Source organism: Artibeus jamaicensis, unplaced genomic scaffold (genome assembly GCF_021234435.1).
Source record: "Artibeus jamaicensis isolate MK-2021 breed Jamaican fruit bat unplaced genomic scaffold, CSHL_Jam_final scaffold_833, whole genome shotgun sequence".
In the NCBI taxonomy this organism is placed as follows: domain Eukaryota; kingdom Metazoa; phylum Chordata; class Mammalia; order Chiroptera; family Phyllostomidae; genus Artibeus; species Artibeus jamaicensis.
The window spans coordinates 4,367,850-4,394,830 of NW_026522056.1; the positions used below are offsets into that span (position 1 = coordinate 4,367,850).

The 26,981-nt window shown below is 45.2% G+C and overlaps 1 protein-coding gene across 8 annotated transcripts in view; it reads right to left on the minus strand.

Annotated features, from left to right (window-relative positions):
- CSGALNACT1 (chondroitin sulfate N-acetylgalactosaminyltransferase 1) overlaps positions 1-26,981 on the minus strand; it is a 305,921-nt gene that overhangs the window by 31,538 nt on the left and 247,402 nt on the right. For all 8 annotated transcript variants that reach the window (XM_037161256.2, XM_053660022.1, XM_037161285.2 and 5 more), the window contains one exon: positions 7,644-7,860. In XM_037161256.2, coding sequence (XP_037017151.2) covers positions 7,644-7,860 — 217 coding nt within the window. The remainder of the gene's footprint in view (positions 1-7,643; positions 7,861-26,981) is intronic.

Sequence of the window (26,981 nt, forward strand, 5' to 3'; positions counted from 1 at the left end):
GATGATATAGTTCCCAACCTCAAAAAACTTATATAAGAAGAAATACGAGCTCAAATAAAATAAGGACCCCTCATGGCACTGATAAAAATTAAAGAGAATTCAGAAAGCACAGGGAATTCGATGGGTGGGGGCCTTGAAAGATGGACAGGGTTTAAAAAGGTAGAGGGGAGGACAAAGAGACTCCAGGTGGAAGAAATATGAGGGAAGATTATATTGACTCCGGGCGAGGGGCATACAGGGCTCCCCTTGCTCACAGGCTTGGTTCTGAGAATTCTGTTTATTTACTGCTGAAAAAAGGTAAGAGCACCGCCTCTGAAATTCAGGCTGATGGTAGAGCTCTTAAAAGCAGACGAGGGACCAATAACAAATGCCCGGGATGTGACAATGTGCTTCAAACTGAGAGCTCCCTCAGAGCCCCAGTCCCTGCAGACTGAATCGCCACCTACGGACAATAAAATTCTCTGTGCATAAATGATCCCTTTTGCACACTTGCCAGGTAGAATAAAAGAACATACACAGCACCAAGCTCCAGAAAAACTGCTTTGAAATGGTGTGTGCAATTACAAAAAATCCATCCCAGAATCATTAGAGGCGTTACCCACTGAGCCTGAATAAAAAGGTATTCTCATTTTTCTTCTAGGAACATCTTTGCTGGCATTTTAAAACCCATTCAAAGCACTTCCTGTTTTTAAGCAATAAAACAAATACATTGGACCTTGACTCTGCATTCACCAGCTGAGGCTTCCCCAAAGCAAAGCAGAATTTGCTCAGAGGTCCACTCCAGGGTTCCATTCCATTCCTTCCTTTCTTCATTCAACAAACAATAACCAAACAAACAACATACCATGTGCCAAATACTCTACCAGGGGAGCTTAAAAAATAAGACATTTCTGCTCTTGAGAATTTCTCCATATTATGCATGACTGAAACTGTCTATAAAGCAATCAACAAACACTCAATGAGAGAATGAGTGTAGTACTATGGAAACATCAATCTCTGCCTGAATGGTCTTGTAATGTTTGTATTTTTCAAGAGTTCTCCCTAGACTCATCCCAACGATGTGAATGAGAAAGAGTGTGCTTGTGGGTGACCACGTACATGAAGCCATCTTTGGTTTGCTCTAATTATTTGTACCTGGACACAGCCTGCCTGGATCCCTCAAGCTAACTGTGCTGTGCAAAGCATTTTTCTAGTTGTGTCAGATTTAAAAAAAATATATAATAATGTACGGTCCCTGCTGGGGAGCCAACCATCCAGTTTGCCTGGGCTTCTCCAGGTTTTAGCACCAAAGTCCACACCCCGGGCAACTCCTCAGTCCTGAGCAAACAGGACAACTGGTCACCCGGACTGTCTCAGAGACCACGGTGTATTGGAAGACATGGGCAGTTGAAGTGCTATCATACAAGGCAGGATGGAATAACGTCAGTGACAGTAGGGTGGTCTACAAAGGGTGTTTACCTTTGAAAAGATAATGTTTTCAATAAATTAATTTCAAACAGGGATCATTGCAAACCATGTATCAAAATGTGGAAAAGAGCAAAAAGTCTTGCTACCAATAAATGACCAATGAAAGGGACATACTTTTCTGCCTTAAACGTCACAAAAAGGAGGCCACGAAGAGAAATGCAAGATTCTTTTCAGCTGCATGTGGCTCCCAGAGGAGCTGGAGGAGCAGGGTTGGGAGAAGGCAGCCTGGGGGGCGGCTGGTCTGGGGAGAGACAGGAGCCCCAGCTCCTGCTGCAGGGTCTCGGCACAGGAAGAGCCACGTGGACACCTGGTCTCTCCGCATCACGCCGGAAGTTGACAAGGAAGGAAGGACTAACTGCTGCATGAAGTGCCCCAGCAAAGGAGGTAGACTTGGCAGAACCAAAGGACAGAAGACCAAAAGACATTGAGTCAAGATCTGTCCTAAGAGCAGGAAGAGGAGAAGGGATGAGAGACGCTAACGGCCAGATGAAGTATCTTAGACATGTCTCCCCTTGACACACACAAACCTCTAAGGGAGCCGAAATCTTACGTTTCTCCTCTTTCTGACTTGGAGGTTTTGAGAGAGCTGCTGAAGACAACAGTAGGCGAGATGAGAAGGGAGCAGACAGGGCTGATTCTCTCTGATGTTCCAGCCCTCAGTCCTACCTGAGGGCCCCTCCTGAGAGCCAAACAAGCTACCCCTCAGGGCAAAGATCACTCCACCATTGGGCAGAGTGAGCCTGGTGCCGCTCACAGGTCCATCCTGGGCCGCAGGAATCAGGAACCTCCAACAAAGGCTACAACAAAGCCTCAGCCAAGTTCCTGCTCCCCTCTGCTGTTCTCTCAAACTACAAATGAAGTGAATGGAGCAGTGAATACCCTGTCCTCCAAATACAGCCAGGAGTGGGACACAAACAGTTCTCAGTCCAGACACAGAGGTAGCCAAGAAGAATCTACCTCTGTGTCAGAGCACACGGTCTGGGTGGCCTCTGTGTGCCAAAAGAAGATGGATGAAGACAAACATCACAGCTACCATGTTCCAAGAATAACAACCAAATTGAAGGAAAAAAGAGAAAGAGAATTAAGAAAGCAATAGTGTTCAAAAACCCAAGGAAAAACCTAGTCTGAAAGAAACTACAACTCAAACAGAAGAAAATGTCTTACAAATGTTTCACACTTTCATAATAAAATGTAGATGCAATTTTTAAAAGTTCAAAGAAGAGCACAAGCTGGTGTTAGCTCCGTTGGCTGGGCATTGTCCAGCAAACCAGAAGGTCACTGGTTCGATTCCTGGTCAGGGCATGTGCCTGGGTTGCAGGTTCAGGCCCCAGTCAGGGTACACACGAGAGACAACTTATCAATGTTTCTCTCTCACATCAATGTCTCTCTCCCTCTCTTCTCTCTCCCTTCCCCTATCTGTAAAATAAAAAATAAAATAAAATTTCAAACGTTCAAAGAGGGCCTGGCTGGTGTGGCTTAGTGGATTGAGCATGGGCCTGCAAACCAAAAGGTCACCAGTTTGATTCCCAGTCAGAGCACACGCCTCGGTTGTGGGTCAGATCCCCAGTAGGGAACACATGAGAGGCAACCACACAATGATGTTTCTCTCCCTCTCTTTCTCCCTCCCTTCTCTTCTCTCTAAAAGTAAGTAAATAAAATCTGTTTAAAAATGTTCATAGAAGAAATGACAAAAACAACAGATTATGCTTCACTGGCACATTCTACATTCAGAAAATACACTGATAAACAAAACAAACAGAAGTAATAATTTGAAGTACTGGGGTACAGAATAGATATATCTGAAAATTAAACTCCTCACATAAAAGAAAGGCTTATGCAAAATCACATAAAAGATAAAGGCATTAAAAATAGTGAGAACTAAAAAAAATTGAGAAGACCAAAGAATACACAATTGTGTCTATGAAGTCGTGAATCCAACAGCAACAACAAAAACAAAAACAGAAGTAAAATTTTGCTGTTCTCAAAATTAGAACAGCAAAAATCGTTCGCTAAAATTAAAATATCCACGAAGCAAAAAACAGTAGCTGAATTACAGGAAAATCAGAGAGAGAACAATAGGCAATGAGATGAGATATGTCCTGGTTAAGTTACTATTGTATGATTCAAGACAAAAGAAGGAATTCTTTGGGCCTAAAGGCAAACATAAGTCACTTTCAGGAGAAACAAAATAAAGTTGTCCAAGCACTTCTCCATGGTACCAGTAGGTGCCAGAAGAATATTTGCAAACTCCTGAGGAAAGAAAGCGTCCCCCAAGAATTTTAAGCCCAGCCAAGTTATACTTAAACTATCAAGATAATAAGCAGATCTGCTATTCTCGAGAACTTATGATCCAGCCCTGGTTGGTGTGGCTCAGTGGATTGAGCTCAGGCCTGCAAACCAAAAGGTCACTGGTTCAATTCCTAGTCAAGCACCTGCCTGGGTTGCAGGCGAGGTCCCCAGTAGGGGGCGCATGAGAGGCAACCACACATTGATGTTTCTCTCCCTCTCTCCCTCCATTTCCCTCTCTCTAAAAATAAACAAATAGATAAAATCTTTAAAAGAAAGAAAAGAACTTATGACTCTTCTTGAAGAAAATCTTCTGACCACGAAATATAGCCAACCAAGGCCTCAGAAATGAAGGAGCTATTGTCAGAGGGCTGATAACAAATACACTAAATCCACGTAAGTGTAGGAATTGTGGCAATAAAACAATGCAATGTTTACAAACCTCAACAAGGTAAAAATGATAGATAACTAAGAAAATAAGAAAATGGGACAGAGGAGAGGGAGAAAGCATAACTGTGTTAATTTCCTCTTCTTATTGTAATTGTCCAATCAATCCAGTCTAAAGTTAAAATGTGTGGTAAAAAAAAAAAACCACATAATAATTCCAACTTTCTGTCTTACAAAGTCACTTTTTAACTTTAGAGGTATCTCTTAGGAACCAATATTTCTCATAGTTGAGAAACATTTTCTTAGAGATCAACAATTTTCCCTGTTACACTTCAGATGGTCTTCTATAAATTTAAGTCAGGTGAGACTCAGGTCTTTAATTAAAAATAGAGTATACAGTTTGTCTTATGTTGTATTAAAGTGTCCCTAGCCAGTTCTTACATCTGCAAATATACAAAGAAAGGTACTCAGAACCATAGTCCACTATTATCAGAAATGATTAATTTTGGAGAAGGGGGTGGAAACAGGAGGGAGGTGGGGAGAGCTGGGGGGATGGGCTGGGAGTAAAAGGCAGAAAGCTGTACTTGAACAACAATTAAAATAAATTTTAAAAATAAATAAATATTCAAAAAATGATTAATTTTGGGAGGCAGGGTCAGGAATGAACTTTTAAGGAACTTAACCCTTGTGTTCTCAATTGATTAAACATCTTATAACCGCCAGGTATCACTTTTAAAAACTAAAAGTCATGTTTAAATTGTAAGCACAAAAAAATCCTGTCATTGAATTTTTAAACAAAACATCTAATAACTATATAAACATTTATAAAACAGAGAGAATCCAAAAGAAGAACATAAATTACCCATCATGCCATCTTCAGTGCCTAGCAGTTAATAATTTCCAGTCTTGGGATGAAAGGGACTTTATAAAGACAACATCAAATAGTTAATAAGTAGCGCCTTATACTTTCTCCCAATACTTTTTATGGTTACATTAATTGCATTTAAATATTTAATTGACCAGAGTTTACTTTGGGTTTTGGTGTGAAGTAACAATTAATTTTTTTTTCTGTGTTTAATTACCAGTGCTAAAGCCATGCCCAGAACAATCCATTCTCTGCTGGCTAATTTGAAATGCCACCTTTGCTGACATAGAATTAAACAGCCTCAGGGTTGAGTACCATCTCTCATCTCATTTTTGTAGAAACCTCAATACCCTCAGAAAGACCCGGACTACCGAGCAAACTCCGCACTCAGGTTTCTGCTCAAGTGTCCTCTGCCCTGGGAAGCCCTTCTTGAGCTCCACTGTCCCCTGTGGCCATCTCCACTGTCGCTTCCAGCTGCATGTGAGTAGATTTACCTCTGTGAAGGCAGGTACTGCATCTCCAGCCCGTCTTCTCAGCCTTCTATTGGGCTGAGTGTCCGGCACACATGCAGACCTCCAAATACCCCACCCACGTAACAAATCTTCCTGCCACCCTCTCTGGCCTCCCCAGAGCAAGGGGCATCTCAAGGCTGACAGTCAAGAAAAAGTCCCTGAGATGTGTGTTTGTTTTTAAAACTTTAACTAGAAGTACATTTCACTTCACCATCTCAATATTGGTGACTTGGGAGCTACTTACTTTTACTTTTTTCAACAATATTTCCCTTCTAGGTTTATTTCCGTTATTAATTACTTGCAATCCTCATGACACTAAGGCAGTATGTATCTTACATATATACATGCCAGTCATGGATGTCTTGCTATTTCAAGCCACGGATCCCTACCCAGAGGACTCAGCCCTCCCCCGAGCAGACTTGCCTTTAGCGCGAGCTCTGCCTTACCGAGGCCGGCACACTCAGAGACTGGCTGGCCTGTGTGCTGAAGCACGTCTCAGGGCCCTTAACCTGGGCAGCATCCCAGCTACAGGAACTGGTCCTTGAAATGGGCACATTAGCTGCTGGGACTAATGACTTGACTTACCGCCTAGTGCCAGCCACAGGTTCAGTGCTAAGGATGCGGCGCTTAATAAACCAGCAGCGCTCTGCCATTCCAAAGAGAACACAGAGACGGAACATGGAAACACCACAGAAAGGCTGAGAGAAGCCAAAGCCACAAAGACACTTCAGCACCGGAGCTGGAAGAACATGGCCACTGGTCAAGAGATCGTGGCCACAGGGGTGTTCTACAAACTGGGGACAGATGGAAAGATCGGTCCCCCCCAGCCCGTATGATATCACAGAACAGACAAAAAGAGTGATGATAGCTTTCTTTGAGTATTTGCAAGGCTACGATGTTTAAGAGGAAATGGATTTGTTCAGTTATTTCTTCACAGGCTAGCACTGGGCCCACTGGGTGAAACACAGGGAGGCGGACTTCAGGTCTCAATAACCGTGAGCCTTCCTTCTGGAGCTGGTCAGTGCAGAGGCAGCCTACCTTGGGAAGCAGGTGGTTACCTGGGACATACACAGAAGGCGTAGAAAAACTGCCCGTCAGCAGGCTATCGGCAGGTGCTGCACTAAGGGACGGTTAGACCAAATGATCTCCAAAGCCTCGCCTAAGACTACTGGATTCCGACCTTAAAATTTAATTAGGGTTACTTAAAAATGAAAACGGGTTACTCTTCCAATATAAAAATCACAAAAAGAGTGCATTCATTATCCAGAATTTTAGCAAGTATGAACCATACCCTTATACTCAGCATTACTGGCTTTCATAATGTGAATTTAATGATAAAAGATTAAAAATGAGTTTGATCTTCCAAGATTTATAATCAGTCACATAGGACTTCCTATCTTTAAAACAAGCTGGCTGAGTAAGTTAGCTGATTAATTTCAACCACTAAGTGAACGTTAGTTGCTCCAGCTTATAAAATCCAACATCGCGCAAGACCTTAGAGACGCACGTGTAAAAACTATATTCCTGCATCTGAAAATAAAGCCCCAGTTAGTTTTCTTGAGTAGCTACAGAAATGAGTGCCTGGAAACTTCTTGGCATAATTCTAAACTTAATCTCTGGAGAGACATGGGTTAGAATAAAAAATAGATTCTGATTCAATCCACTCCAGCCACTGCTAGAGCAGGACAGCAAGCGAAGCCAGCCCACGGCAGCGGGAGCGTGGCCTCTAGCACAAGTCCACGGCCACGAGGCGCTCGCCTTTGAGAGTCTGGGAGAGGGCCCACTCTACTGATGAAATAGCATGGCCCTGCTGTCCCAAACCAGAGCCCAAAGTCTAGTTAGAACTGCACACAGCAGGCAGGAGGCCATCTTTGCAGATCCCGAAGAAAACCCTGTCCTCCCTACTTTCCCCTTCTGAAGGTAAATCTGCTTATCTGGAAGCTTTTTTAATTGCTTTAGGGAAAGGCAAACACAAATGATAACGTTGATATGAAGAAAACAGAAGTGAACAAGAAGAGAAAGAAGCCTTTGTACTTGGCAGGGGAAATGAGGGAGATGACGGGAAATGATATCAGCGTTTAACACGCACCACGCGGAGGAAGATAAACAGGTGCAAACAAACAAACCTGAAATTCTGCATGAACTGTCGGAACTTGTCCACCCTCCTTGCCAGGGGCACGATCACGTTGATAAGTGTGTTGGCCATGTTGAGTTTTTCTTTTTTCACTTTCATGATAGGGCCAAATGGTCGAAACAAGACAAGTCGTCTGAATTCGTGCTTGTGGTCCCCTTTGAATGTGAGCTCATACAAAGTGCCTTTATCCCTTTCTGTACGGTAGATCCCTGTTAACAGAAACACAGGAAAAGATAATGTTTTATAGCTGGGAACCAGCACAAAATGCCCTTAAAAAAACAAATTAAAAACTAAAATAAAATCTCTACATCTAATAATTATTTTTAAAAACCTCAAAATGCTCTCACTTTAAAAAATCCCCAAAGACATCAAAATACCATTCATTTAAAATCAAAGGTATGAAGACTTCATAACAACATGGGGGAAGTTTGTAATGTTGGATATGAAACTGTATTTAGCAGCATTAAAGAAAGGACTGTAAGGAAATATGTCAAAATAAGACTGGCTGTGTTGTTGAGTGGGGTTATGTTTTTTTTTCTTTTCTGCTACAGTTGTATTTTCTGCAATAAGAGTAGATAAATGATCATATTTATTTAATTCAAATACTGCACTAATATTAGCTCTTACAAATTATAGCCATTTCAGATGAACTGACCATAGCGATCAATTCAAGGTAACTTGGAGTGGCTCAAGATCAGTCCTATGGGTCACAGGGCCTTCTCGAAGCTTCTGGAAGCATTAAAACGGAAAACACTTAACATACCCAGCACCGTGACAGGCACGCATCTTAATTTCATGTTGTCCTTCCTGCCTCTGGGAAGCAGCAGAGCTCTGTGCTCCAGCGCAAGTCTGTTTGTGGACCACCCCCCCCAAACTCTGTACTGCCCCGTGTCACTGTCACTGAATCCCCACTCAGTCTCCCTTCCCAGGCTGAACACGTGACCCGGAATCTCGGCTCAACTCCCACGGTGAGCCTGCCAAAGGCCAGGCCCAGCAGAACTTCCCTATCTAATGAGCACCCGCCCCCTGGCGCCTCTGTTCCGTCGCCTTGCCAAAGTCATTGATATTGTGGGCGTTTTTCCTATAGTAAAAAAAGAAATAAATAAAGGTGAAATTCAACAAATCACCAGATAAGCTTTCTCAGCTGTTATCTTTGGTTTGTCGTGTTTTCTTTTCCATGTCCCTTCCTTCCCCTTAACCCTGCAATAGCTAGAAAGCGCACCCTCATCTTTGAGTGGCTACAAAAGCACATTTGCAGGGAACTGTCAGGCAAGGTCATTACCGTTCTCAAGGCCTCTCCCAAACCGCTTCTCTTTTCTCCCTCACTCTCCCTCCTCTTTTCTTCAGTGGGAACTACAGGTCTCCTTCCAAAACTACCAAGCCCTCACCTCGGTTCTTTGCCTGATAGGAGCCTTTCAAACGACAACCCTGTTTTACGGCCACTTTGATCCTGTTCTGAGCTTGGATCCCCTTCAGGTGTGACATAGAGGACTTTGGGATTTTTACAGTGGCACTTCTCACAGCTGTCCCACACCTGCCTGGAGACACGAAATGTGCAATCCCTGGCAGTGACAGTTGTGCACAGGTGACCAAAGGGCCTGATGCAGAGTTACAAGGACTGAGTCCTCTTCTGAAGCCTTTGTCACTTCCTTGGGTGACAGGGAAGTCAGGGGAGCTGAGAGAAGTTTGCTGAGCTCATGCTGAAACAGAATTCGGAGCCCTGACAGGGCCATTCCTGGGAGGGAGGAGGAGGCTCATTTCCTAGGAAGCTCAAAGGACCTCCGTGAAAATGGGAACTGGGTCCCTGCAAAGGCTGGTAATTCTCTCAGGCGACTAGTACTCATTAAGGAATCAGGCTCTTCCCCCACCGCTAACATGTCGACACAGCTGGGCAGGCCACCACCTCCAGGGCCCAGACAGGGTCGGGCTGAGTCAGAAAGGAGTTGCATTCGGAAACAGGCCTGCCAGGGTTGGTGGCTGAGACTCGTCAAGCTTCCATTGTTCGTGTCGGCAAGTGTGCCCCCTCCACACGGCAATGAACGTGGGAAAGGCTGCTGACAGTTCAACGTGCAGATAAAAACGTACGTGGGCCGGGGATTGCTTTTTTTGTTTTGTTTTAACTGAGTCATTTTCTTTCTCAGCACCAGAATAAAAGTCATTAATTTTTTAAATCCAAATCCACAGATTTAAAAACACAGGTAGAGATACACACAAACCTGTCTCAAGAAATGGAGATCTATTCATAAAGAACCCGGAGAATGCAATGTCTTATTAATAAGCGTTCTCAGAACCACATCAGACGGCTGCTTGTGCGGACTGACAGGCAGCAGGCAGGTCAGCGGTTCCCGGGGAGGCCAGTGCGCCCAGGCCAACTCGCAGCCACCGTCCCAGCTGCTTTCCCATTGTCTTCTGCCTCCTCGGCCCTGAAACAGTTACTACATCAACACCACTGCATATCTCCCCATACTCTGCCTCATCAAATGAATTTTGGCTTGTAAATCTAATTTTACATTCCTTTAGTCCACCTAACAAATTTTGGCTTGTAAATCTAATTTTACATTCCTTTAGTCCACCTATTTTAACAAAGTTATTTAAAACTCTCTTGCAACCTTTGTCCAGGAGAACCCACACCCAGCCATCGGCCCCGTTCACCCAAGGGCACACGCTCCTACACGGGCGCACACGCAGCACTCTCGGGCCTCCTGTGACACCAAGGACACCACCTAACTGGACCCTTGTGCCTTCTAGAAATCTTTATTGGTGGAAACACAAAGGCACTGAGAGAAAAGGGGACAGGAACATTCTGAGGCAGGAATGGTTTTAACCAATAAGCTGGCGTGCACAGTGGCCAATGCAAAGGAAACTAACTGGCCAAACACCTTCCTGGAGATGTTTTACAGGACAGCATCGTTCTTATGCACTATGCAAACTGAAGATCAAAATAAGAACTTGGGAGCCAGCCTAAATTTTGGTCTAGACACCCTAACTGGCACCCTCTTTCCCCTTCTTTCTCTCCCTGCTTACTTTGAGTCTGGCGTTTCTGCTCCCTGCGTGAGCATCCTAACGCTCATCTTACCCGACTCCAGGGCCTAAGCCTAGAATGGCCAGCTAGGTGGGGACACCTCCTGGTATCCAAGAGACAGCTCCATGGCCTGCTGCAAATGTGTACGCCTTCAGCGGACAAGGAGCTAACCAGATGCCCCCTCTCTACATCCTGCCTTCAACGTAGGACCTCAGAAATCATGAGGTCAGGTCCTGGCTGTTGTGGCTCAATGGTTGAAGAGTCATCCCATAAACCAAGAAAGGTTGCTTGCAGATTTAATTCCTGGTCAAGGCATGTGACTGGGTTGCAGGTTTGAACCTCAGTCAAGGTGTATGTGAGAGCCAACCAATTGATGTTTCTCTCTCACATTAATGTTTCTCTCCCTTTCTTCCCCTCCCTCTAAAATCAAATAAGCATGTCCTCAGGTGAGGATGAAAAAATAAAGAAGAAATCATGAGGTCGAGGAGATACCACTCCTTACAATCACATCCTAACCTCACTCAACCTGAGTGTGCACAGGCTGTGGCCAGTGCTGTGCTGCTGAGCTCAGAGGTGTCCCCACTTTCATCCTGGCCTCTGCCACCTTCCTACATGGAGCCCAGGCCTCCCAGCGGGACTGCTGCCATCTTCTGCACACCCACGTTCCACGGCCAGGCCCCGATACCTCCTGCACGTACCCTTTGACCCTTAGCCATCCTATAGCACCACTACAATTCCACTTTCCCCCAGCTCAGGAGACCTCACCGGCTTCCCGAAGCCCAGAGAATGAAGTACCAAAACCACGGCCAGCTTTAAAGAGCCTCCATATCTGGCCCTAATCTACTGTCCTAACAGTAGGTCTTGCCTCTGCCTCATGTAAAATCTGGGCTCCAAGCTGGTGGATACTGAGCACATACGACTACTCTCCCCGCAGGAGAAACTGGAGGCCTCCTACAGCGCTGGTGGGAATGTAAAATGGAAAACAGTTGGGCGGTTCCTCAGAAAGTTAAACACAGAATTGTCACGTGGTCCAGCAATTCCACTTCGGGGTAAGTACCCAGAGGAAGTGAAAACAGAGACTGGGACAGACACTTGTGCAACATGTTCACAGGAGCATCTTCCCAACGGCCGAGGGATGGAAACAAGCCAAGCTTCCATCAACAGATACATGGATAAACAAGGCATGCTATACGCATACAATGGAATATCAGTCTCTAAAGGAATGAAATTCTGACACACACCACAACACGATGAACCTTGCAAACATAAGTGATGTGAAATAAATCCGTCACAAAAGGATAAATATTGTAGGATTCCCCTTACATGAGGTACTTAGAATAGTCAAGTTCATAGAGACAGAGAGTAGATTGGTGGTTACCAGGGTCTGGGCAGGGCAGGGGGCAGAGGGGGATGCAGGGCGGCGTGGAGCAGGGAATGGGGAGTTACTGTTTAATGGGCACAGAGTTCCTGCTCAACACGATGAAAAAGTTCTAGAAATGGTTATATAACAGCATACATGTACTTAATGCCACGAAACTATACACTTAAAAATGGTGAAAATGGTCACTTTTGTTATGTGTGTTTTACTACAGTAACTGCTCTCCTCTGACGAGGCTTTGTACTTTCTCCAGCCACAGTCTCCCACCAGGCTACCCTTCCCCTTTCACCCTCCTAAATCGGACCCTCCTCCTCCGGGAGGACTTCCTGCCAGTCTCAGTCCCAAGTGATCACTCGATACTCCAGGCACTTGAGTTAAAGGGCTTTCAAACTTTTCTTTACTGAACTACCTTTTTGGCACAGGAGAATGTGAAAGCACAGCATCTAATCCAGCCTTTCCATTTTACAGATGAGCACACTGAGGCCCCTAGAAGTTGTGGTTTGCCTGTGCTCACCACACACATTAATGACCGATGGGAACAGACCCCTGCACATGGGTTCACACCCTGGAGGTGATTTTTCATGTATGACATGAGTAACTCAGAGTGTAGAAAAGCAGAAATGTAAAAATCAGAAGTCAGAATCGACAAGCACAAGTCTGTAGCAAAGTCTCAGTTCATTTACCCACAGATAGTCTTCACATCCACCCGCTGGGCTCTCCTTTTCCTTTAGTAACAATAGTCACAGTTGCTAAACAACCATCAACTGAATTCCTAGTCTATTACACATTCAAAGCTGTACATTTGGAAAAGAGGTGTTCTCATGAAAAAGCATCACTAAGAAGAAAAAGGGTAACACAGGCACGGAAGGTCTGTAACAGGCAGAGATGCTGACATAACAAGAAAACACTCCGCCCATGTAAACTGCCTCTGAACTACCACGAAGAGCGCCTACCTCCTTACTCTTACTGCAAGAGCAAGAGCCCATCATTCTGACTCTGTTCAGGAAGCACAATTCGGAAGTACATGAGAGAGATTTTACTTCAAAATGACGCTTCAGTTACCTAGAAAAGTCTGCATAGATGAAATATCTCAGTCCCAGACCACACGAGGTAAATGAGGCACCCGGCCAGTGCCACCTGTGGTCAGCTCTATTTTCTTAGAGAAAGTAGTTGACGTTTGACATTTGTGCCAAGATGTCCTAAAGACTGCCAAATGCTCAGATATTATAACATCAATACTTTCTCCCTAAAATAAAATAAAGTAACCACCTCAAAGCTTTTCCTCGTCTGCAAGGTCACAGAAATGTCTGTGGGCACCCTGCTTTCCCACAGGGCACCTGTTCATAGCAGCTCCTGGACAGATTCTGATTCAACTTTATCACCGTTTTGAACTTCCACTAAACACATCTTTCATTTGATGAGAAGTGGTTACACGGACTGATGTCTTTACTGCAACAATTCATAAAACACTTTTCCTGTTTCTATTTATTGCATTTGGTGCGTATTTGTGTCACAGATCCAGGCAGACAAATTCAACACCTTAAGGCAGAAATTTCTAAGAATCTCACTTAGAGCTCCTCCTGACTTCGTCACTAGTACTAGCATCTTTCTAGAGCCACTTTTCCCCCACAAAACTACAACCCACCTACCACTCAGTGAAACCGATCGGTATCTGACAGTAAGTAGGAAGCCAACTGATTCCTGGAGGAGCTGGGCTCCTCATCAGGTGACCCACCAGCCTCAAAGGGTTCATATTTGCTTGACATGGCTATTATCTTCATCGATCTTCCTTATGGCTGTTATTTACCATGGCTTGTGCTCTGTATTAGATATAAAGGTGAGCATGATAAAATTCACCACGCTTTCAGAATTCACATTCTAGACAAAGCAGGCAGGTAAACAAAACAGGCAAAAAATAACAGGAGAAGCCTGCAAGAGTTTGCCCACAGTATCTCCACCTGCTGGAGGGTGGGGGCAGTTTGACGCCAAGGATATTTCAGCAGAACTGAAGACTGACTACGTGTCTGCCAAGGCTACAAAATCAGAGGGCATTCTGCGGAAGATAACACCATAAGCAAATACACTGAGTAAACAGAACAAGCAGAAACCGACTTGTTATGTTTGGTAAACTTGGGAGGCAAAAGGTAGGAGTGGGAGAGAGGTGGGAGACGAGGCTGGCGAGTCGGCCAGGGCACCCGGCCAGCACTCGGGAGCACGCTAGGTCTGTAACGGGAATGAGATGAGACACCATTCCACTGCTACCATCTCACAGCAGTGCGGAGTGTGAATGGGTGATGGGGGACGAGACCAGAGAGCAACAAAGAAAGAACCGCAACCATCCAGCAAGAAATGGCAAGGCAGGAGAGGTGACGAGACTCGGAAAGAGCTGGGGAGAAGTAGGTTAGAATCGGGATGGCAGGAGAGGGGCAGGGGAAGGCAGTGGGACTCCGGTTACAGGTGAGAAAAGGGACATGAGTTCCGCTCCGGACGTGCTGACTTGAGCAGCTCCTTGGGGAGGTCTGATGCACAGCAGCTAGGCCTTTCTCAGACAGAGTTAGGGGTCCCAGCACATCAGGGGAAGCTGTGGGGGTGGGGGGTCAGATGTCAGATCACACAGGCAGCCTGCAGAGTGAGAAGAGGGAGCCAAGGACGCAGGTCTGGGTAGCCCAACCACGCAGGTGCAGAGTGTGCAGGCCCATGGAAGAGACGGAGAGGTCCATGGCAGTGAGAGAAGTACAGAGAGCGGCAGGGAGGCCACCCACAGGTGGTGAACGGGCCCTCCACAGTGCAGCTGGTACGTCAAAGTTAAGTACACTGAGGACAAAATGGGCCCCTGGATGGCCAGCAGGGGATCACTGGTGACCTTATCAGTAACGGTTTCGGGTGACTGACCTGGCTTCGGGGATGAAGCCAGATCTGAAAGTTGAGGAAGTACCAGTACTTTTCTTTGAACATGACTCAACAAGTTTATTCCTGCCTCAGGACATTTGCTTTGCCCATTCTTTGCCCTCTCCCTGGGAGGCTTCCCCCTCAGGGTCCCAGCATGACTCACCCTTCTCCCCTTTCAGGTCTCTACCCAAACGCCACCTCCACCACCATCACCTCTTTCACATGACTCTGTTTTCATTGCATGTTATCTGAGTGTGTTTACTTACCCACCTATTTACATTACTGTTCCTTCCACTAGAAGGTCAGCTCTAGGAAAACTAGACATCCTTTTCTGGAGACCTAATGAATATCTGCTACACAGAACAGAAGGAAGGGAGCAAACGAAGCAAGGCAATTGGCTAAGAAGTGCAATGGAGTGGTAGCCAGAGGAACTTACAGAGTTAGCAGTGCCTTTTTTAAGGACTGGGGGGAGGGGAGAAACAACTCCAAATGCTGAGTGGAAGGCACAAATAGAAATGGATAATGAGGCTACAGGATGGCACGAGGAAATGAGAGGCGGATGGCATCCGCCACTCAGGGAAGGACTGGGTCATGGACAGAGAAGGGGAGGGAGGAGAGCAGGGTATGGTTGGGGCAAGGAGCCAAAGGAACTCATGAGAAGGAACGTCAGTAATTTCTCAGTGAAGGAGGGGGAAGGCAACACTGGGAGTGAGAGGATTTGGGGTACGGCACATACTCTGAGAGGAGTGATGTAGGGCCGGGCTGGTGAGGGGGAGATTGGGAGACGGAGCGGGGCAAGGACGCGGAAAGGGGTTACAAAACAGCACCAGCGGGAGGCTGGGCTGGAGACGGTGCGTCTGCACCCTCATCAGCACGTCCATTCAGCGATGCTCCCAGTGGCACAGACGATGGGGAAAGAGGGCGAAGAGACGGACACTCACTGATTTAGGACTGGGCACTGCAGGACAAGTGTGAAGGGCATGGAAGACAGGCACTGGGAAGAAAGTGGCTGAAGGAAAGCACTATGGGGTCCAGGAGAGGGGGGAGAACAGGCAAGGTCGAAGGATGTGCAATGGGTCAAAGTGAGATCAAACAATGAAGAGACTCAAGTCTGAAGTAATAACAGAATGCATGGGAAGAAAAGGATTTCTGAGGATGTTTAAGTTTAAGGAAAAAGTGGGGCCCTCCCGGGACATGAACAGGCCCTGCGCGTGGCTGCGCCGGCACACCCGTCAGTGTGTGGCAGACACACCAGTGTGTCGGGCCTCTGCACTTTCTCTCCCTCCAGGCATGCGCGTTGGCCGGGGCAGAGGGGGTGCTGCTCAGGACCCCAGACACACAGACCGCCTTTTCACCCCAGGTTCCTACGCCTAGAGGGTTGTTAGCTTCTTAGGAAGAAATGGCAGCCCCACCTCTCTCCACAACTTTAAGAAACCAATGGTGAAAATGTGCACAGCCCACCTGGACTAATTGGAGTTTAAGAGGCTCAATCACAGCGGTGTGGGGGCTGAGACAGTGCGGAGTCCTGCAGGGATTCCAGAACAAACATCCCAGGAGGGGAAGTCAGAACAGCCACTATCAGAGCACGTTTCCGAACAGCTGCGGCGCTTCCTCTCAAAACACCGGGAGACGGTGTATCCAGGATGTGGTTGAAAAGCAGAAAACTGAAGATAGAGGCTGCAGCAAAGAGCAAGGTCAAAGAGCAAGGCACAATGGTGTCCACACCATTGTCTCTGGCTAACCATCGGGCTTGTCTGTGCACGGCCGTCCCCAAAATAGATGACAAATGGCCTAACTGTATTTGCATCGCCTGAATGTATCTCAAACCACATTCACAAATGCCATCTTCATTCTAAACAGTCTTCAGAGAGGAAGGCCACCTACCCATCCCCTTTTCCAGACGGTGAACTGGGGCCTTGACAGAAGTTAAATAAGTAACATGTTCAAGGTTACAAATGATAAACTCACAGAGAGAGGCAAAATGACTGCACTTGAGAGTGTGGGACGGTAAAGCTCTTTAAAGGTTAATCAACTTCACAATCAAAAGAATGTTTACAACTCTTCTTCCCTTTCTGTTCTTTTTTTCTTTCTGAGACTGACTTTTGAAGACAGAAAACATCAATAGAGATACTTCTAAAAGCTAATCAACTTTTGAGGTATACCAGAAAAGTCAGTCTTAAAATTTGCCTTTGAAGATTAAGATAATACACTATTGATTGAATCACTGACATTGGTTCCCTCAACTTTGAAAAGTGGGATTAAAAATAATGCATGCATGAAGTAAATTAATACATGCAAACCTGCAGGCCTGGTAATGGGAGGGACTCTGCGATGTCAGCAATAGCAATAACAATTGTCGCCACATGGTTATTTTGTCATCCCACTTTGCTTCATTAGCCATTTCATGCCCTGCTGCTCTAGGTCACACAAGTCAGCTCGGGGACGAGCCCCCCTCTTGCTGGGCTATGCACTGACATTAAATTTGCTTGGAAGCTAAACCTAATCATTTTTTTTTTTTTTGGTTGTCACTGTGGATCCAAAGATGGGAGGATTCTTGATATTCTGGTAAAAAAAAAGCCTGGAAATGTACAAATTAGCATTTACAATATTTGAGTCTAGGTCATTTTTTAGCAATACTGCAATAGGATTTCCTAGCTGTTGTCTGAGAAACCCATTTCTAATGTATAAAATCGGTGGGAATTTTCTAATTGTTGACCCCATAGCCCTGTATCATGCACCACAACATTTTAACTCTCTGCACTGCCCCTCGTACCAGTCACACAACTCGCACCACCTGGCACCTACAGCCCCCGCCCCAGTCAGTAACATAATTAGAACGGCCTCCTTCCTGATGCCAGACACCCCCCGTCTCCTGGCTGCTCCTGATGCCTCTGATGCTTGGCCAACACCTGTGCCAGAGGCTCAGGTCTAACCCCGACTTGGCCCCTGATTTTGCACCACCTTAAACAAAATACTGAAGACTCTGGGTCCTATGTCCTAGTCTGAAAAATCAAGTACATTGAATCAAGTATCAAGCAACATAATAACTTGCATCACTCAAAGGCATTTATTTTATTTGAGTAACTCATCTAATTAGTCAGTGGTAAGAATTCACTTTAATAAGTCAGAAAAAGACAAATGCCATAGGAGTTCACGTATATGTGGAATCTAGAGTACAAAATAAACAACACAGAAACAGACTCACAGACGCAGAGAATAGAATGATGGTTGCCAGAGGGGAGTGGGGTTGGGGGCTGGGTGAGAAAGGTGAAGGGATTAAGATGTACAGATTGGGAGTTACAGCACCGTCATGGGGGCGTAAGGTGCGGCACAGTCAGTAATATTGTTGTAACTACTTGTGGTGTCAGGTGGACACTGCATTTATGGGGCATCACTTTGTAAGATATTCAAATGTCTAACCACTATGCCCTACACCTGAAACTAATACAAAATAATTTTGAAGGTCAATTGTAATTGAAAAAATTTAAAGAATTCATTTTAATTTAATAAGTAGGGTATAAGTTTGAATCACTGGATATTTGGGGAAATATATGTGTATTTTTGTGGAACTTCTGAACTACAGATAAACCACAGCAAACTGAAGAGCGAGAAAGGAATCCGAAGGCCAAGATAACGAAGCGAAGGAAAGTGCTTAGAGAGACAATCTGACCCAGGAGAGAGAGAGACCTGAATTTTCACCCCATTCAACCAAAAACTTGCTCTGTGACTTTGGACAAAGTCCGGAAAGCTTCGGTTTTCCCAGCTGTGTAACACAGGCACTAAACATACATGACTCACTGTGTCCATGAAATAACAATAAGCCAGAATAAATACAATTATAATCATAGGATTAAGAGAGCTACTGCCTCTCCAAAACTCTTGTAGTAACTTCAGTAACATATCATAAGAGTGACATTGTACAATTAAAGCATAAATTCCATAAGATATCAAAATAATGTGGTCTATCAGACATGCAGTTTTCATGATAGTTTAACATAAGGAATTTTCTTTTAATTCAGAGGGGATTAAAACAATAGGTAATATTTAACCTATTTAGGTAGTAACTCCCTAAATACTGTTTTTCTCAAGTAAGTCATGACCACCAACTTCTTTGACAATGTTCCCACCAAGGCAAGAGGTCTACATCCCCTAACCTTGAATCTGAGTGGGCTTGTGACTGCTTCACCTACAAAAGGACAACTGAGCGATGCGGCTTCTACCGTGTTTGCTGGAACATTTTCTCTGGGAGCCCAGAACGCCCTATAAGCTGTTCAGCTACCCTGAGACTGCCATGCTGCGAAGGAGCGCCACCCGAGGGACAGGCATGCCCATCAGCAGTCCGGAGCCCCCTGTCCTCACAGCCCAGCTGCAGATCTGTGAGGGGACAGGCATTCGATGATTCTGGACCCCAGCTGCCCAGTCAGGCACAGCCTTCCGACACTCCCAGACGAGGCCCCAGACATGCTGGAACAGGGACAAGCCACCCCTACTGTGTCCTTTCTGAGTTCCTGGCCATTAGCATATAACAATGGTGATCTCAAGCCACTAAATTCTGCGATGATTTGTAATGCAGCAGTACTCACTGGGGCATGAGTAACTGGTAATGACATGCAAATATGTAAATATGCTATGCTGCTCAGCGACAGTAGACACAAACACTCACTGTCAGTTTCTGTGCTCGTGGCATTATTGGCATCCTCTTATGGCACACTCATTAGAAATGTGCCAGAACATAAGGCCACCCAACCTCCACATGGAGCCGGGCAAAGAGAATTCCCCAATCAGGACTAAAATTTTCGAGTTCTGGCCAAGATGGAGGCATAGGTAGAAATGCTTCATCTCCTTGTACAAGCAAAAGAAGGATAACAACTAATTTAAACATACACACAAAAAACAACCAGAACTGCCAGAAAATCAAACTGCATGGAAATCTGACAACCAAGGAATTAAAGAAACATGCATCCAGTCTGGTAGGAGGGGCTGAGATGGGCAGCTGGGGCAGAGAGGATGCGCAGTAAGGTGGTGGACTGGATAGTCCCACATTCGGGTGCGATAGCTGGGAGGAACAACTGAGGAGCAAGACAGACTGCAAAACCCAGGGTTCCGGCACAGGAAACTAAAGACTCAACACCTCTGGTTGTAAAATCCTGTGGGGGTTGTGACAGGGGTAGAAACTCCCCATCTCACAGGAGAGTTCATTGGACAGACCTACAGGGTCCTAGAACATACACAAACCCAACAGCATGGGAATCAGCACCAGAAAGGGCCCAAGTCACTTGTGAGAAGTGAGGGAAATGATGGGCAGTGGGGAGAGAGCCAAGCAAGCTGCATTGTTCCTTCTCTGACCCCTCCCCTACAGATAACGCCACAACACCAGCAAAGAGGGTTGCCCTGTCCTGGAGAATATCTAAGGCTCCGCCCCTTACTAGGTAACAGGTACACCAACACAAAGAAATATGGCCCAAATGAAAGAACAGGAAAAAAACTAAGCAACAAGGAGGCTGAAGATAACCTATCAGATGCAGAGTTCAAAACACTGGTAATCAACATGCTCACAGAACTGACTGAGCTTGATCGCAAAATGCAGGAACAAATGAAGGATACCAAGTGAAACAGAGGAAAATGTACAGGGAACCAACAGAGATGGGAAGAAAACTGGTGCTCAAATCAATGATTTGAAACAAAAAGAAGAAATAAACATCCAACCAGAACAGAATGAAGAAACAAGAATTCAAAAAAAAAAAAAATGAGGAGAGTCTTAGGAACCATCAGGACAACTTTAAACATTCCAACATCTGAATCATAGGGATGCCAGAAGGAGTGGAGGAAGAGAAAGAAATTGAAAATTTATTTGAAAAACTAAAGAACAAGAACGTCCAAAATCTGGCAATGGAAATAGACTTCCAAGAATTCTAGGAAGCTCAGAGAGTCCCAAATAAGTTGGATCCAAGGAAGCACACACCAAGGCACATTACGATTACAGTACCCCAAATTAAAGGTAAGGAGAGAATCTTAAAAGCAGCAAGAGAAAAGGAGACAGTTACCTACAAAGGAGTTCCCATTAGACATTCAGCTGATTTCTCAAAAGAAACCGTACAGGCAAGAAGGGGGTGGAAAGAAGTATTTAAAGTCATGAAAGGCAAGGACCTATATCCAAGATTACTCTATCCAGCAAAACTTTCATTTAGAATGGAAGGGCAGATAAAGTGCTTCTCAGATAAGGTCAAATTAAAGGAGTTTATCACCACCAAAACCTATTATATGAAATGTTAAAGGGATTTATCTAAGAGATAGAGGAAAATAAAAAATTATGAACAGTAAAATGACAACAAACTCACAACTGTCAATAACTGAAACTAAAAAACAAAAACAAACTAAGCAAACAACTATAACAGGAACAAAATCACAGAAATGAAGATCACATGGAGGGTTATCAGGGGGAGGGGAGAATGATATAAAAAGGTACGGGGAATAAGAAGCACGATTGGTAAGTAAAAAATAGACAGGGGGAGCTTAAGAATAGTATAAGAAATGGAGAAGCCAAAGACCTTATATGTACAACCCATGGACATGAACTAAGGGGGCGGTGTAAAAAGGTAGGGGGTACAGGGCAGAGGGTGATAAAAGGGAGAAAAATGGGACAACTGTAATAGAATAATGAATAAAATACACTTAACATTTTTTTCCTCAGAAAAACAGTCCAGGCCTACTAAATACATGAACAAACAGGCAGCTGAGACCCCAAAGCCCCCATGCCACTGAGCATGGCTGCAATACATTTATCAGAGAAATCTCTTCAAGCGGATATCAAACTCTTACTCTAGTCATAAAATCACACAAATAAACAAAGACCCCTTGGTCAAGCACTGACTAATAGCCATTTTAATTTGGTCTCTTGATTCAGTCTCTAAAATAAAAATGTACTCTGGTTATGTAAATAGTTAACTTGGGAGACATAAACTCTAACACATCAATAATTACCTCAGGTCTAAATATATCAATAAAAAGGAAGACATTGGTAGAGCAGATAAACACACACACACACACAACACAACTGTAGGCTGTTCACAAAAAAGCTCTCTTCAACGAATGGAAGGGGGATGCTGAAAGAAAAAGGATGGAGAAGGATACACCATGCAAACATGTATAAAAAGAGAACTGGCTACATAAAACAGAGTACATGTAGCAGATTTTAGAACAAAGGAAATTACTAGAGACAAAGAGGTACATTATAAAATGATAAAAGGATCGATCCACCAGGAGGACATACGAGCTGCAATGGTTATGCGCCAAACAACTGAGCCTCAAAGCACGTAGAACAAAAACTGATAAAGCTGAAAAGAGAAAACAACCCCACAAGCGTAGTTGGGGACTTCGATCCCCTTACTAGCAACTGAAAGAACTACTGGACATAAAATCATGAAGGAGAGATAAGATATAAACAACACAATCGACCAACGGAACCTAGTAGACACGTTCAGAACATTCTACCCAACAATAGCATGATACACATATTTTTTCAAGCACCCATGGAAAATTTAAAAAGACAGACTATATTTGGGGCCATAAAACAGACTAAAAATTTTAAAAGAATAGAAACTATACTGAGTAAATGCTCTCATCATAATAAATTCAAAGTAGAAATCAGTAACAGAAAGACAAGAAAATCTCTAAACACTTGGAAATTAAACAACACACTTCTTAATAACCCACAGGTCAAAGAGGGAATCTCAAAGAAAATTTTAAAAATACATTTAATTAAATAGTTAACATGCTGTGTAAGGTTAGATAAGGAGAGTTGATATTATAGGGTATCTAACCAAGAATAATTATTCTGAAACCACAGATTTTAAGTCACAGGTCTATTATCTGTTCAGCTCTTCATAACAATAAAGGCATGAGTCACTGAGCTTGAACATTCCAGGGAGGTGCCTGGCACCTGACAGGAGCTCAGTCCGTACACAGCTATTGAACGAACCAATGTCTGACTTTCCATGTGGACTCACAGGCAGTGGATGGGAGCGTGGCCTCTAGAGCCAGGGGGCATGGGTTTAAGTTCCCACTGTGGAATCTTGGGGACGCGATGGAATTTTTGCCTTTGTGTCCTTAGGCGTGAAATAAGATTGACCGTCCTGTCAGAAGACTGTTATGAGGACTGAAGTGCACATGGTGCCCGAAATATTTTAAGCACTCGGTAAGCATTGGCTAGCATATTATTTGGGGTTGTGGGAAGAAAATTGTCATTCCCCCTCCCCAAAGGTCAAGTATTCATTAGCGAGAGAAGAGTAAATACATTTCACTGTGTTTCACAAACAGTACCACAATTTCCAGGGAGCAGCCCCCGGGACAGGCACAGGCTTGAGAACTACTACCCGTAAGGCTCAGCTCTAAATCTCATGACACCTTTAAAACAACGGTTCATAACCATGGCTGCACACTGGAATCGCTTGGAGAGCTTTAAAAATCATGATGCCCTGCTCCCACCGCCAGAGATTCTGATTTCATTCATCTGTAGTGCAGCCTGGACCACCCCCAAGAGATTGTCGTGTGCAGCCAAGGTCAGAAAGCACTGCTTCCAGGAACATAATTTCACTGCTTCCACCATCTAGTGATTCCCAAACGGAGGCGAAGCCATTCACCGGCAGTCACGGGGCACTGGCACTCTTCAGTATGATTCCAGAAGTCAAGTAATGACGAAAGTAATGCCTTCCCCTTTTCCACCACTGAACTGCTCCATTACTCTATATTACATTGGTAAAGGAGCATTAATGTTGCAGGGGTCTAATGCAATAGAAGTTCTTTATCCCTGAGGGCCTAAGAATCAAATAAAACTAGAGTAAGTGACACTGAAATCAGAAGAGCCTCCAGCCATCTGCACTTGTTATTCTCGTTAAAAGGACCTTTAAGTACATGCGGGTAACAGCAATGATCTTGGTAAGCCCTGGGTTTAGCATGTTCTATAACATCCATTCTAGGTTAGTGTTCGGATGCTAACTAACTGTCCAGGCTTTCTCTGCCGGTAGCCGCAGGGAGCATTTCCATAAAAACATGGAGATGAAGTATCGGCAGCACAAGAAAATGGTGAGTGCCTGGAAAATGGCCTATCTGATGGTGATATAGACATGAAACACAAAGAGAAAAACCCAAATGGGAAGTGGCCTTGTGAACGACCGCAGTTATGACACGTTGTTCCAATGTGAAAAGACAGAATTGGGAAGCGATATGAAGAAATACTGCACTTAGAGATGGGGACCCAACTGTAAACCTTTCGTGAAAGTTGTCTTCTGGCCTCAGGGCCTCATCCATTCCAATAAAGATGGTAGTCATCAAGCTGTCACCGACACAGAATAAGACACTTCAAAGGCCACAGCTACAAAGAAAAACACTCCAGACTCTGTCCTCCTTTGTACGATAGTTTATTCTCAAAGTAGCCCATGGGGACAGGTCTCAGGGGACTGGGAGACCGTGGTGAGTACAAGAGCTCTCGAAGCATTATTTGTGGGCCTGCGGTCCACATGCCCTGCAGGCTGGCCTTCTGTTTCACCCCCGTTAATAATGGGGTACAGCTGAATGTCTGCTTGTTCTCCCATTACCACATGCAAAATCTGGATACTTCACACTTTCTCACTAATTCTCCTTCATATAAGCGTATGGTGCCTTAACTGCAGTGGTCGGGGCTTATGAAGAAACCTGGTGCCACACAGAAGAAATCCAGGTTAAAGGGTCTCAGAAGTGCTGTTAACCAGGAACGTACCAAGAATTAAGGGCAGTCCTGCGGCTACCGGCAGAGAAAGCCTGGACAGTTAGGATTCCCCATCCAGGGCCTTCAGAAGCTGCGACATATCAAGGACTGAGGGAAAGACACATTTCCTGACTTAGGCAGAAAAGACACCTGTCTCCAGGAAAGACTGTTTCCCTGCATCCTGGGTTTCTTAAAGAAGCAGGTGCGACAGAAACGGTGGGATGACAGATACCGCTTTGTAGCAGAGCACTAAAGGAATAATTCTTGTGTGGCGGGTAGGCTTATTTTCCGTTTAAATTATAAATAACTACCTCAATGCATATTTCAGTTGCCTCCTTCTTAAATTCCAACTAGGAAACCGGGAGTGTATTTCATACAAATCTAGTAAAGCACACAGATGCTGAAGCATCGCCAGGAACCTCTGATTCTCCCAGTAATGTAGTGATGAGGAGCGTGTAGTGCCGGGGCGTAAAATGTGACTTTACCCAGAGGGGCTTTTTTCTCACCCTGTTTCACATCCCCACCCCCCAGCTTACCTCAGCAGTGCGTTATGTGTGAGACTAGAAGCAACACGACAGTATTTGGAAGAGAAAGGAGGAGTCTGTTCCTCTTCTACAGCGACACTGACATTTTCTCAGTGCCAGGTGCAGGCAAGGACACTGTGTCCCACCCCCGCTCTCTGCGGCTCTGGTGTCACAGGCTTCTGCAGGACGCCAGGTTCATGCACTTAAGCAGGTTCCCCCTGCGCCAGGTCATTTCCCTGCACAAGTGCCAGTCATGCTCCTTGTTGCTGGAAACAAAGTTACAATTCTTTTTCCAAGTTTTAAAGGCCGTCATGCGTCAGACACCAGCCTTATAATGCAGCAGATTCTCATGTGTGGCTCATCAAATCACAACTGCTCTTTCCAGTCACATCTTACTCCTGTGCAGTCTCGGTGACCCCGGCGGGGCCCCCGGTGCCTCACGTGTTTGCCCTCCCATCCGCCCCACACTCCCAGGTGGCACCTCCCTAATCACTGTCCTGTTTCTTCTTCATGCACCTGTGATGTCTCTTACTGCCGTTACAATGTCTCTTATTCCCAACTAGAGTGGGGATTTCATCTTACTTTGAAATCCTTGCTACACTCTATGACCTAACAAATGGGGAGGACTTTGGCAGCAGCTCAATAAAGACATGTGGACAGGTGTGACTCTAGGGGCTGCAGTGTAGTCGGGGGCATAAAATGTCACAGCTCTCTAGCTAACGACCCTGCCCGAGGACTTCGGCAAGGCTGCCCAAGCTGCCCTTGACCCCCCACATCACAGCACAGGCAACACCCAAATGAACCTGAGAACTGCCCTGGGTTTGGAAGAGGGTGCAAACCATGGACACAAATACATTCTGGTTGTCAAAATGCACTTCTGGGTCCTCAAGATGCAGCACAGCAGCTGGGGCACAGAAAGTGCTCGGCACGAGCTTGCTTACGCGACCACACGTGTAGGACATCACTGGCACACCAGTGCCCCAGGAGCCACTCACAGTTTAAATCAACAAACATGCACCAACCCCTTTTTATGCGCAAAGCTAAAAACTATGGATACAAGGATAAAACAATATTTTGTCTTCCTAAGTGAACACACACACACCACACACAACCACCCCTGAATGCACGCACACGTGCAGTCCCCTCAGGGGTCTGCGTGGGACTCCCCTCTGTGGCCTCACCCCTGTCTGTCCTCTCTCTCACCTGCTCCGCACACCTGCAGCAGAGTTTGAGTGGGCACTCGATGATGTCGAAGGAGTAGGAGCTAAAAAGGCCATCTACTCTTTAACGCCTACGTGAACACATGTCCTCCGAGGAAACCAAGGTGAAAAGAAATCCTTTAACCATTATTTGCAGGGAAGACAGTTAACCTACATTCCCAGGCCAGCTCACACTTTCACGTGCTGCTTCTCCTCTGAAGAATTGGCTCCATTTTTTTCTCGAGCTGACAACTCTAAAGAGCTTATGTTTTATCCCTGAGAGCTTGTGCTTCAAACACTTACTCATGTTCTGCCCCAGGGACTCATCTGTCATGTGAACATTTAAAAAGCTCTATGAACTAGGACCTGCCACACAGTCTTGCTTTAAAAAGACAAACAATTTCACAAAAGACAACTGACGCCCAGAAGAGATGTCCAGTTCACTGCCAGCAGTACCTGCGGTGTCTGGAAATGAAAGAAGAGCTTCTTTTACTGCCGCTCCCGCTTACTCAAACAGGGGCCAGGTCCAAAGAGTGCCAATGCCCTCCCTGTCTCCATGACAGGGAGGTCCCAGAC